The sequence below is a fragment of the Leuresthes tenuis genome, unplaced genomic scaffold, assembly GCF_036924035.1.
Source record: "Leuresthes tenuis unplaced genomic scaffold, fLeuTen1.0.hap1 SCAF_2, whole genome shotgun sequence".
Classification (NCBI taxonomy): domain Eukaryota; kingdom Metazoa; phylum Chordata; class Actinopteri; order Atheriniformes; family Atherinopsidae; genus Leuresthes; species Leuresthes tenuis.
This window is the reverse complement of record NW_027325356.1, coordinates 42712138-42726201: the sequence shown is the minus strand read 5'-3', so window position 1 is coordinate 42726201 and position 14064 is coordinate 42712138. Positions and strand designations below refer to the sequence as shown.

Here is a 14064-nt window from a genome sequence, read left to right as displayed (position 1 = left end):
TGAACTCCTCCTTGTTGGGACCAAATCCACCTTATCCAAAGTTGGCAGTCTCTCCCTCACCATAGACAACTCCATAGTGTCCCCCTCCCCCCAGGTTTAGAGTCTGGGTGTCATCCTCAGCAGCACACTTTCTTTCCACTCCCACATAAATAACATTACCCGGTCTGCATATTTCCATTTACGTAACATTAATTGTCTCTGCCCCTCTCTCACTCCTCACACCACTGCTATCCTGGTCCACAGCCTCCCTCACCTCCCGCATCGATTATTGCAACTCACTCCTTTTTGGTGCCCCTCACAAATCCCTTCATAAGCTTCAACTGGTCCAAAACTCTGCAGCCCCCATCAATCCCAGAACCCCTTCTATTCACCATATCACCCCCATCCTCCAGCAGCGTCACTGGCTCATGGTCAGATTCAGAGTGACATTCAAGATCCTTCTCCATACATTCAAGGCCATCCACAACCTCAACCCTCCATATCTGCCTGATCTCCTCTCCATCGCCATTCCCTCTTGCTCCCTCAGGTCTTACTCCTCCCTCCACCTCTTTGTGCCCTCTGCCCATCTCAGCACCATGGGGAGCTTTCAGTCACTCTGCTCCCAAACTCTGGAACTCACTCCCACCAGACATCTGCATTGACTCCTTACCCCTCTTCAAATCAAATCTCAAAATCCATCTGTTCCAAGCTGCATTCTCCCTCTAGCCTCATTGCTTTTTTTTTAACTTGTATCATCTTATTTATTGTGTTTTTAATGTGTTGTTAAGTGTCCTTGAGTGTCAAGAAAGGCGCTTTTTAAAAATAAAATGTATTATTATTATTATTATTATTATTATTATCATTATTATTATCATTATTATCTAGTGGTCACATCAGGGAAGCAGCATGTAAGTTTGCATTAGAGACGAGAGGTAGCCATTTTGTCTGAATATTCAGAGGGAAAGGATCTATGTGCCTAAGCATTCAGAGGGAAACGTCTCTGCCATTTCCTGCATTTGCTGATCTTGATAAGGCATGATCTGTAAATATGTTGTGAAATGACTGGTTGTTGATGGATATTAGTGATTTATTTTGTGAAAAGTGATTACTATTCAGTCAGTTTGTTTCTTAGATAATATAAGATAGCTGTTAGCTTTTGTTTAAGCTGCTTGTGGGATACAGATAGAGAGCATATGGCTTTAGCGTGGGATAATACATGTAATGTCTATCTGTTACTAATGTTATGACTTTGGTTTAGATTTGGGTTTGAGTCACATGTGGTAATGATAATAAATGTGTCACCTATACATTTATACAGAGACTGAATGCTAATACATGTCTTTATTTTGTTTCTATTGTTACAGTTTTACAAAATTACAAATGGTACATCAGTAAAGGCTCTGAAAAATGTGATGCTGTCTCCCGGGTGTTTACTGAGGCCATTTATGTTCAGCTCGCTACATAAGCTGAATAAGTTACATTTAGCTGAGGGCAGAAGACATTTAGTTGGAGTTCTAATCTTATCAGTTAAGTATATTTTTACTTGTATGTAATAATTGGACACTGGTGTTTGACTTGTGTGTGTGCTCTCATTAAGCTCAGTAATCAAACCACATTTAAATTATCATAACTAAAGTGTATTGTTGCATTGCAAATGCAGTAACAGCTTTACAGCCTGGCCCTTGTTCGCCTGTTGTCGCACCTGTGTCTCAACAAGACTCATTAACAGAGCTGCTTATAAGGACGTGCTAGAACAACCAGTCACTGCCAGATTGTCAGTGTCTCATGGGTGGTAATCAGGCCGCTGTTTCTTCTTTGTTCAAGAAGTGGTTGTCCCGTTCAGCAATCTTGTTCTGACAACTCCATTCGAACCTGCTCCTGTGATCAATACTCCATGGATTACTTACCTCAGCTCCTTACCTACCTTCTCACCTTCCTACAGCTCTAGCACACCTCCTGGAACAACCAGTGACCCTCCTCAAAATCACAACAGTAAAACTGAATTATTTACAGAAATAACTTGCAATGAACTTATCACAAACTTACCTCTCCTCTCTCCCAGAGACCCAAATCCTTCCCTCGGACTCACACCAGGAACCCCAGAAACAATCAATTTAGAAAAAATAATGATTTTATTTAAAACGTTGCTCTTCGTCCTGCTTCAGAGTCCGTAGTATATTGACTTCCAGATTATCATGTAAAACTTTGGTGTTGGATGATTGTATTAAATGAGAGTAACTCCCCGACTCCTCATGTAGGAATGGAGGAACCCTGCTCTTAAAAATAAAATGTTTTTAGTTGCCTTACTTTGAATTTTTGTAGTGCTTCATCGTGAGTGAGACCATGAAGTGACTCTCCATTAACCTCCAGGATCTCATCACCTGCACAAATAGAGGAAAATGTTGAAAATCATTTGATTTTGAAAATAAAATGTTGAAATCTAATTTGACTTTTTAACTACAATTTAGGACTGATGGAGAATAATGTTATTGTCAGTTTATCTATACCGTTATCATCATAGTGCAAATTACGGGTGGGTTACGACTTCATCCCCCCCTAAAAAAGGTGCAAATAACAGATGGGGGGTTGAAACATTCATCTTTCTTATCTGTAATCATAAATATTACAATACACAGTATATTCCATATTCATGCCAGGAAGATGCTTGTAGTAAAATGTCAAACAACAACTGAAGCGGACTATACCATTTCATTGTCTATCTATCTGTCATTGGCTCACGTCCAAGTCGGCACGTGCACGAAAAAAAATTTGTGCCACAGTGCTGTGTTGCAAGTAGCTGTAGATTAATGTAAGTAGCTATCTAACTAGTTTATAACACTTTGGAAGTGTAACTCTTTGGATTTGAACTACAATGTTTAGCACTCAAATGACTTATCATTTGCTGTCAGTGCTTGTACAGCTGTCTCAAGGACTTCTACTTTCTACCGGCATCCCATACACTTGTGCATTTGTACTCCAAAACTGGCAAATGGACGCAGTTGTTATCTTTAACACTGCGGGCAGGGGGGTTGTACGCACCTCAAATTCAAATATATAAGTGTAGAAGAGCTGCAAAAATTATTTTTGCATAATATGTCCCCTTTAAGTCAGTGGGTACTCACACATTAAAGGTAAATCAATTAATTGGTCTTTTTTTTTCTAAAAATGCATAAATATGTGGTATTTTGTCATGCAGACAGATACATCTATTGCATTAATTGCACTAAAGAATATGCAATACTTGACTGTTGCTAAACAGATATTCCTCTGATGACGCATCTTGTCACAAACAGGCTTTTTGTGACAGGTCCCACATGCAGCTGGGGATATGAACAGCATCACAGAAAGTTTAAGTGAAAATGTGTATTCAATCTGGTGGCATTACTATCTGTGGACTTTTTTTATTTTCGTTTCTGCTCGGTAGGTGTCATTGATCCACTTTAGTTTTCATCTAAAAATTAAACTAGAGTCCTAGCTCTGCTGAGTCGTGTTTTCATTTAACACTCAATAGTGATGACTTCATGAGCTTCTTCACCAGTAAAATTATTATTAACTTTTGTCACTGATGTATCATCAAGTACAGCAGCTTTAGAAGTATCTTCAGAACCTGATTTGTATTTGGACAGTTTTTGTCCAGTCAAACTCTACGAGCTAACAACAATAGCTTCTTCTAAACCATCAACTTGTATTTTAGATCCAATCCCAACTAGACTGTTCAAGGAGGTTTTCCCCTTAATCAACACTTCCATATTGGATTTGATCAATTTGTCTTTGTTGACAGGATATGTACCATAAAACAAATAAAACTACTCTTGGTCCAAGACTGCTAGCTAATTATCGACTTATATCCAACCTCCGTTTTATGTTTAAAGTTCTTGAAAAAATATTTGCAGCTCAACTTTGTGATCATTTACATAGAAATAATCTGTTTGAAGAGTTTCAGTCAGGATTCAGAGTGCATCATAGCACAGAAACAGCACTGGTGAAAGTTACCAATGATCTCCTCTTAGCCTCTGATAGCGGACTTGTTTCTGTGCTTGTCCTGTTGGATCTCAGTGCTGCATTTGATACGATCGATCACAGCATTCTGTTACAGAGACTTGAACATGTTATTGGGATTAAAGGAACTGCATTAGGCTGGTTTAAGTCATATTTATCTGATAGATTCCAGTTTGTTCTTGTAAATGAAAAATCTTCCTCACACACCAGAGTAAGTCATGGAGTTCCTCAGGGTTCTGTGCTTGGTCCGACTCTTTTCACTTTATACATGCTTCCATTAGGTAACATTATTAGACAGCATGGCGTAAATTTCCATTGTTATGCTGATGATACTCAGCTGTACTTATCTATGAAACCAGATGAAACCAATATGTTGGTCAGACTACAAGCCTGTCTTAAAGACATAAAGAGCTGGATACATTTTCTCCTTCTACATTTAGACAAAACTGAAGTTCTTGTCTTTAGACCTTAGCACTTCAGGATGAAACTGACTGTGTAGTTACTCTGTATGACATTTCCTTGGCTTATAGTACTACAGTGAGGAACCAGTGAGGAGTTGTTTTTGACCAGGATCTGCCTTTGACATATATAAAAGACAGATCTAGAGTTGCCGTCTTTCATGTTCGCAATATTGTCAAATTTAAGAACAACTCAGAGGGATGCAGAGAAACTGCTCCATGTATTCGTCACTTCTGGATTGGACAACTGTAATTCTTTATTATTGGGCTATCCCCAACAATCTCTGAGAAGCCTCCAGCTGATCCAAAATGAGTTCTGATTAGATCTAACAGGAAAGATCATATTCCTCTAGTTTTAGTTTCTCTTCATTGGCTCCCTGTTAAATTCAAAATAGAATTTAAAATTCTTCTCCTCATATATAAACCTCTTAATGACCGAGCTTCATCATATCTTAAAGATTTCATAGTGGGATTTTATCCCAACAGAGCACTTTGCTCTCAGGCTGCAGGTTTCCTTGTGGTTCCCAGAGTTTCTAAAAGCAGAATGGGAGGCAGAGCCTTCAGTTATCAGGCCCCTCTCTGTGGAACCAGTTTGGCTACAGGACGCAGACACCCTCTCTACCTTTAAGATCAGGCTGAAACTTTCCTTTCTGATAAAGCTTATAGTTAGGGATGGCTCAGGTGACCCTGAAACATCCCATAGTTAAGCTGCTATAGGCCAAGGCAGCTGGGGGACCTCTCAGAATGCACCTGTCAGAAGTTTCTTCCTGTCAAAAAGGAGTTTCCCACAGTCGCCTTGTTCATGCTCAGTATGGAAAATTGGATCGGATAGTTTCTGTGCAATCTGTTGGTTTCCTTAGCTAGGCAATTTTTTAATTGTCTCTGTATGAATTTGACCAATTAAGAATTTAATTATTTTGATTGGATTATGATTGTATTGGAATGAATAAATTCTAATTGGCTTGAATTGGACAGTATCTTTGAAGTGCCTTGAGCTGATACTGTAGTGATTTGGTGCTATATAAATAAAACTGAATTAAACTGAAACTAAGTTTATGTGTGAGCTTCATGTTCCTCACCCTCTTGCAGCCTTCCATCAGCAGCTGCTGCTCCTTCAGGGAAAATAGTCTTCACATAGATCCCCATTGGTCCATTAAAGGTGTCCCTCCCTCCGACTATGCTGAAGCCCAGACCCTGCGAGCAGCAGCAGAATCCTTATAATTAATTATTTCACTTCTTTAAACAACAATACAAAGTGTGAATTGTGATGAAAGAATCACAATGAATCGCAATGAAAGAAAAGTAAACCCACAATGAAACACTCTTAGTTTATATAATATAAATACAGAGATACTAATACTGTGTGAATTGAGATGTTATTGTGTGTTCAGCTGTTATGCATTTTACTCCCTCTTCTGTTGTCACCATTCAGCTTGTGAGATTATTGATCAGGAGGATATGCATTTTCCCATATACTGTTTTTGGTTACAGTCAGAATTGTAGGGTAGGGACTGAAGGCAGTAATCAAACCACAATTAAATTATTATAACTACAGTGTATTGTTGCATTGCAAATGTAGTAACACAGCTGACATTTCAACAGTAAAGTGATATATAGGTGCACTCAAAGGATGGAGTTTTACGATGGGTTGGTATGATAGAGTTTTGTTTGTACATAGTTGTCTTAGAAGCATGACAAAAATATATTAAACATATAACTGGAAAAAGTGAGTTTGGCTCTCAGCTCCACTTGTGTTCAGGACTTATAATGACGTGCAAATTTTTTGTTCCTGCTGCTTACAACTGATAACCTTTACTCACAATAAAATTGATAAGAAAAGGAGCAAAAAAAAAAGGACAGTGTTGTTTTTGTGATTGTTGCTGTCTGGTTCCTACCTTTCCATGACCCTTCATCAGCACAATATTACAGATTATGAAGGCTTTTGTACTGCTGCTGGAGCTGACAAGGTGGGCAGAGCTGAAAGAGTGTATGGGGCGGTGAAGTGGCTGGAGAGGAATAGCATATAATAAACACACACACAATATTGTTTAGATGCTTTTGAAATATCACCTACTTTAAAACATTCATAAAAACCTTATAATAAAATCAGTGAATGTCTGCATTAAGAGTTTTGGAGATGTTGCAGACTTTCCCAAGTTTGAAATCCAGCTTGGTTTAAGTGTCAACTTCAGCGAAAATAAGACTGTTACACTCCTCAATCAAATGGGAATCACACGGTGTGTCCAAAAACTTTGCTGTACAACTCTGTTTTTCAAATAAGATAGACAGACAATTGTTGCTGACCACCACATTCAGCAGCAGCTCCTGAGAAATTGTTATTATGACAAAGGTTACACCTTCAGTAGATTAATAGAGCAGCAACTAAAATAACTAAACCGCCCTACCAGTCAACTCACTCCAAGATTTCATTTTAGCTTCAGAAACCACATACCATATGTCCTATGGAGTTATGAATAAAATTAATTCAGTTATCAACAGAATAACTGTCACAAATCAGTTTATCTTCAAATATATTTGGATATGGAGAAAAAACTGCTCTAACATTAAAAAAGAAAATTATCACAAAAATTATTCTTGATTGTAAAAAGGATAATATATATTAAGTGCAAGAACAACAGTGTACATAAATGCAATAACAAGGGGTAGTGTATTCAAAACCCTCAAGACTGCTCAAAGACAAGTGTTTGGTTCTTTGTGCAGACTGCCTGATCAGCAGCACAATGATCTTTAAGAGCAAATTAAACTAAAATGCACACATTCAGCAATAAACTATTGTTACGTCCCCTTGGTGAAACCAGTTGGCAGAAAATAACACGACAACCAATAAATCAAACCAGTCTCAGTTGAAGTGAACAAATGAGGTTTATTATAACAAAAAACACTTCAAGGTGGGGGAGGATGGGACAAAGTGATTGTGCCAAATAAAATGAGATTTATATAACATCTTGAGAGATAGTGAGCTATCGCTCAAGAAAGAAATTAAATAAAATACCTAACTGGCTTGTCTAACAAAAGACCCTCCAAAACAGTACAGTGGAGGTGGGGTTCAACGTCTTGCCCAAGGACACATCGACATGATGGTCCAGTGAAGCCAGGAACTGAACTGTTTACCTCTTATTTGGCAGACAACTGATCTTCCTCTTGAGCAACAAATGCCCCAAAAGACTACAAATGCATTTAATTAGGGGCTTGTTATTCTGCATATGCATATTCTGACTCTCACAATCCTGCTTACTGTGGTCTTTGTTTTGGTTTCTGAGCCCTAGGTGGAGTGAAGCAGGTTCCAGAAAGTCCAGGGAGGAGTCTTGTCAACGCTTGCTTACACGCCTGTCCTTCATCTGCACTCATCAAGGCCTCTTAAGGACCTACAGGAACAACCAAACCTCGGCCAGATTGTCTCACTTCACACTGTGATAATCCATATCTTACCTGTGTTCTCTTTGCAAAAAGATATATTTGACAACCAAGAAAGACCTAGTGACGGCATGGAGAGACTGCTGGCAGGAGGGAACAGACCCCACCGGGGCTGGCATGGGCTAGCTACCCATGTTGGCAGGATCCGTCACTAGATAGCAAATTGAGTCCACCCACCTTAGGCTATGAAAACTTGTTTATTTCAAGGATTGCCCCTTGAGATGCATCATCTAATTTTCGAGGGGGTCCTTATTTATTTATTTTTAGATCTCTGTTTGTTTATTCAAGGAAGAGCCCTTAGTCTGTGAGAGCAGGGACACAAGAAGACTCTTTTATGGATCACACAGTGTTTGACCTGTGTTTGAGAATGGAATCGACAATGACGCAAGCGATCAGCACAGCAGTAAAGAAAACACCAGCACTGGCAGGACATAAGCTCCAGATTTGCACTTGTGACTGGAAGATAGTAACATCAGAGAAAGGCCTTAAGATCCTTCAGGGCAGGAAGAAGTGCTGAGGTGAGCTGAGTGAGGGACCCCACATTGACCATTACTTCCTTAGGGGTAGGCCAAATCAGTCAGGTGAAGCCCAGTGGCAGGACAAGCACCACAGTCCACAGGGTATCAGATCCCCAGTGTAGCTCAATCAAACACAGAGTTTCCCAGAGTCATGAGCTCAGCCCATCCCGTCAGCCCATCAGCTGCAGAAAGGAACATGGAAGGAAGCAAGCCCCAGATCCTCTGGCCAAAATCCTGCCAGACGAAATAGTGGGCAACAATCAACATAGACTTTGTACAACTCCTTGAGTGTCAGAAAGGTGATGTTAGAAGGAAGAGGAGAGGGGGAAAAAAACACAGCCACAGACTATACTCCATAGGGAGTACAATGTGGGGCCGGGAAAAAAAACCTCAGCACATCAAGAACAGTAACATAGGTCACCATCCAACATAAAAACTCAAAACATAAACAAACATTTTCTCGTTTCACACATAAAAAACGCAAGACATACGAAGGCGGGGATGGGGGTAAAGCCCAGAGAGTTTCTATGTCTGGCTCTCAACCAATGTTAAAGTTCACAAGATGTCATTGTGATACCACAGCAGGTTGCCATGGAGAAGTCCTTGATTGGGTCCCAGTCGGACTCAACAATCTCCAGGTGTCCAAGAAGAAGGGAGGGGAGAAGTAGTTCAGAGCGTCTCACAGCAGTGATTTCAGGAGAGTTGTTTCAGCAGCGGCCTTGGCCGAGGCCGTTGCCAGGAGAGCAGGAATGCAGATTAGATTATGATAGTTGGTTAGGGCGAGTAGTCGTTTTTCAATGGACACGACTCACTCTGTTTGTCCATTCTGGTCATAAAAACGATCCATACGACTTTGCAAAGCCACCAGCTTCTCCAAGATGTTTTCCATATTGCGGTTAATGACCACAGTCTGAGCGCCAATAGCTCTGCCCACCGATTCAAACATGCCGGACAGCTTGAGGCCTGTGACTGCTGTCTCCGACTTCCGAATTTTGCGATACATGCCTAATTCAATCAGCAGAAAGCCCGTTATCATGGTTCATAATATGTAGAGATCCTCCATGTCTTCAACGGAAAGAATCGACAGGCACACGACTCTCCACTTCTCCCAGGAGTCCCTCGTGTACCCAGCAGCAAACATTCCGTCAGGACAGGCGGGACCCCCTGGACCCGAGCTTCTTGTAGCAATGATTTTGTCAATTGCGTTTAGAGACCAGCTGATCAATTCCATGATTTAGTTTGAAAGCAATGCAGAGAGAGGCACTGAAGTTGAGACAGGACCGGACAAGACAAGAGAAGCAGGAGAGATATGGGAGAGGGCAGAATCAGGAGAGAGTAGAAATGCGACCGCCTTCGTTGAGAGCCAGAAGGGGAATATGATTACCATAACAACAACCCAGCAGATGCGTAAACTCCAGGAAAACGTTGGGTGGGCACAAATGGAGCTTAAACCCAGCACATCTTGCAGCATCTCCATTGTCAAAGGCCAGCTCACCAATGAGAGGTTCTTCATAAACAATCAACCGATACCAACAGTCTCTGAAACTGCACTGTACACTGCAAACCTCAAGGACTCCAACCAACTGGAACAACTCAGGCGGGACACAATTAGTGGCACTGCTCTCAACTCCACTGTTCTCCCAGGGATCCTAAAGGTGTGGTGTTTCCAATTGGTTTATTGCCCTGCCTCATGTGGCCGATCATCATTATATACAACGTCACATTATCCCATGCCAAGCGGTTGGAGAGTCTGGTGAGCACACAACTGCAGCAAAAGCTGGGCTTACCAGAGACATTGTGGGCCAAGTACAACATGGCACATGGGGATTGGGCCTGGTACCAACAACACCCACTTGGCTAAAGGCTACACCAACTGTGCCACCAGGAGGAAGCAGCAAGATGTGACAGGGCAGTCTCCCAAGTCTCAGCAAGGCAGTTGGATGAGGTGGGAATCCGTGGAACAGAGGAAAATTAAATGGAATGACCTGTGGAATATGGAGACAAACAGGCTAAGCTTCATTGTCAGCGAATTTACACCTCTGGCTTGGAGAGAACCCAGTCTGTCACCTCTGTGCAGCCCTAGCAACCCTTTAACACATCCTGGTGGGTTGCAAGACCAGCTTGATTTAGGGGATATATACCTGACGCCACAATCAGGTATTGAGGTGCTTGGCTTCAAAGCTGGAGAACAACAGAACCTCATTAAGTGCCACCCACCCAAATGCTCAGCCTACTCTCCCTCACTTCACATCCTTTGTCTGCGGAGGTGAAAAGCAAACCAAGTCCCTGCACCCACCTGCTTGCCCATGCACTTTGGACCATCCCTCTTGCTCTCCACACTACCTCTTTTTTAATAAACCTTGTCTTAATTAAACCTCTGTGTTACAGCATGAGCTCTTGGGTACTTTTGTCAATCGACTAGGCACAAGTCGTAACACTGACTGGGGATTTGAAATTTCTCGTGGCAACATATTGATGAAATAGAAAAATACTTTATTCATCACCCAGTGGGTAAATTCAAATTAGTTGAGTAGCTCAAAAAACATTTATAATATTTAAAATAAATATTCAAATAAATGTTTACAATGATTGTATACTAGACCACAACAACAATAATGATAATAATCAATGACGAAAGAAAGAAATTTGAGAAGAAAGTGTCAGCCGTCACTATCAAAAAACCTTATAGCTGTTGGGACAAAGGACCTCCTGAACCTCTCAGTCCTGCTGTGCAGTGAGATGAGTCTCTCACTGCAGCTGCTCCTCTGACCTGCCAGGATGCTGTGGAGAGGATGTCTATTATTATCCAAAACAGAATACAGTTTCCTCCTAATCCGTTGCTCCACCACAGCACTGAGAGGGTCTAGTCTTCTACCTTAAACAGAACTGGCCTTTTTTACCTGTTTGTCCAGGCGCCTACTGTTTTTGTCTGTAGTGCAACTCCCCCAGCAGACAACAGCATAGAACAGTGCCCTCTTAATGATAGTGTGATAAAACATGCACATGATGTCACTGCAGACACTGAAGGACCTGAACCGTCTCAGGAAGAGATGATCCCTCCTGTACACTGTTTCTATGTTGGCAGACCACTCCAGTTTATTGTCCAGCACCACCCCCAAGTATTTGCAGGTCTGAACAGTCTCTATCTCCCCTCCATCAATGCAGACTAACTGGTATGGAGTTTTAGATCTCCTGAAGTCCACCACTAGCTCTTTGGTTTTGGTAGTGTTCAGGAGAAAAAAGTTATTCTTCGTACCTGTACTCTTTCTCCTGTCCACCGTGCACACATGCCACAACAGTCGTATCATCAGAATACTTCTGTATGTGGCAGAACTCTGAGTTGTACCTGAAGTCTGATGTGTACAGGGTGAAAAGAAAATAAGCTAAAACAGTACCCTGCGGAGCCCCAGTACTGCATTCTAGTGTTCCAGTGGTGGGAGTTGCTGCAGAGGTGGAGGTGCAGCTGAACTGAGGAGGCCAGGCAGTGGGAGCAGCCACGGATGTGAAGGTGCAGCTGTGCTCAGGATGCCTGGTGGTGGAAGCTGCCGAAGTGGTGGAGGTACAGCTGGACAGAAGAAGCCTGTTGGTGAGAGTTGCTGCAGAGGTGGAGGTGCAGTCAGGTGGAAGAGGAAGCTTGGCAATGCGTGTTGCCATTGAGATGGAAGTACAGCTGGGCAGTGGAAGCAGTATAGAGGAAGCAGCTGAAGTGGTGGGAGTGAAGGGAGCAGCAGCAGAGGTGGAAGAAGCCATACTATCAAACCTGTTGAAATATTGGTTAAAAGTATTGGCTCTGTCATCATCACCTTCCACAGACTGAGAGTTCTTCAGTATCAAGAGGTGGAACCAACATGACAAGCCTGTGCCACAAAGATGAGCGGACCAGGTTATTTGCATCTAGTGATGGTCCTCATGCCCCTCCACACCTCCTTGGTGTTATTGTTCTCCAGCTGTCTCGCTACCTTTTTCTTGTACTCCACCTTAGCTCGATGTAGTGTCTTTTTAAGCTCCTGTTGTACATTCCTCTGCCTTTCTCCATCCCCATTCTGGAACGCCATCTTTTTCTGGTTCAGGAGGTCTTTGATGTCACTGGTGATCCATGGTTTATTATTCGGATAGCACATTACAGTCCTCACTGGAATCACAGTGTCCCTACAGAAGTTAATGTAGTCAGTGATGGTGCTGACCTTCCATGTCCATTTCTTCTTCCTCCAGCAGTACAACCCAGTCTGTGACATCAAAGCAGTCTCTCAATGCATCACGCGCCTCCGGTGACCACTTCCTGAAAGATCTGGTAGTAACAGGAAGTCTTTGTACACAAAGTCTGTATGTGGGTTATAGATAGACCATGCTGTGATCAGATCTACCCAGTGGTGGAAAAGACACTGCCCTGTAAGCCTCCTTCACTTTAGCATAAAACAGATCTAATGTCTTTTCTCCACATGCTGGACAGTCCACATACTGTACAAAGCCAGTCAGGCAGGAGAATAGAGAGACATGGTTGAAATCCCCTGTAATTGCAATGAATGCCAGCTGGGTCTGTATCCTAGCAACAGCATCATGGATGACATCACACACCATTGTAGGTGCTACCCTCGGTGGAATGTAAACAACGATGTCGACTGTATATGGGAACTCTCTGGGTGCATAGAAGGCACGGAAACCAACTGACAGCAGTTCAATGTCTGGACAACATACCCTCTCCTTAACGGTCACATTGCGGGGGTTAACCCATCTCTGATTAAAAAACAGGATAATACCTCCTCCTTTCCGCTTAACGCTCGTACTCCGGTCACGATCCACTCGTACGGCTGTGAAGCCGGATATGTCCACACATGAGTCTGGTGTGTTGTCGTTCAGTCAGGACTCAGACAGACAGATCAAACTGCTCTCCTTATACAGCTGTTGGTTCTGCACAAGCACCTCTAGCTCATCTGGAATAATCTACCCAACCACATTCAAAATGCCCCTTCACTGGCCATCTTTAAACAACACCTTAAAACCCATCTCTTTTTGGAGGCTTTTGGCTTCTAATGTCCATAAGACCTTGAGTGTTTTGAAAGGCGCTATATAAAATGAAGGTATTGTTATTATTATTATGATCACACTTGTTTGGTAGCGAGTTAGCGGTTTCCCATAACCACCAAGAGCAGAAAAAGCTTGTACCTCCACCTCATGTTGTCCCTCTTTGCCTTTCGTTTTGCTCCAGCTCTGCATCCACGGTACAGCTTTTTTAGCTCGGTCGGAATTGGATGTTTAATGCTGCGTCTAATCCTTGACAGTGCCAACAGTTCTTCTCTTGTGTACACTGCTCTAGTACTGGTAGCAGTGTACATTGTCAAAAAATAAAAGTTAAATAAAGATGAAAATAAAACGAAATCTAAGTAAAAAGCAGATCACTAAAAATCACTAAACAAGTTTAGATAAAAACTAAAAATTACATATAATTATATAAACGACAAACAAAATTGAGAGCTACACAGACTTGCTGCGGATAAGGCCGGTAACCGAAAAAAAGAGATACCATATCATCATCCCCTTTTTCTTTACCTTCAGTAGTCGGTTCTTTGCTGTTTTGACCACTTGTAAAATATAACATCTAACGTTTGACTATGTCAACCTAAAACACCTTTTTTTATTTGTTTACAACTGAGGACCTCCATGCACCTTTTACCATC

The 14064-nt window shown here is 41.8% G+C and overlaps 1 protein-coding gene across 1 annotated transcript in view; it reads right to left on the bottom strand.

Moving 5' to 3' along the window:
• il16 (interleukin 16) overlaps positions 1–14064 on the bottom strand; it is a 113946-nt gene that overhangs the window by 43434 nt on the left and 56448 nt on the right. The window contains exons 11-13 of the mRNA XM_072381322.1: positions 6332–6442; positions 5516–5630; positions 2287–2360 (exon numbers count right to left, since the gene is read on the bottom strand). Coding sequence (XP_072237423.1) covers positions 2287–2360; positions 5516–5630; positions 6332–6442 — 300 coding nt within the window. The remainder of the gene's footprint in view (positions 1–2286; positions 2361–5515; positions 5631–6331; positions 6443–14064) is intronic.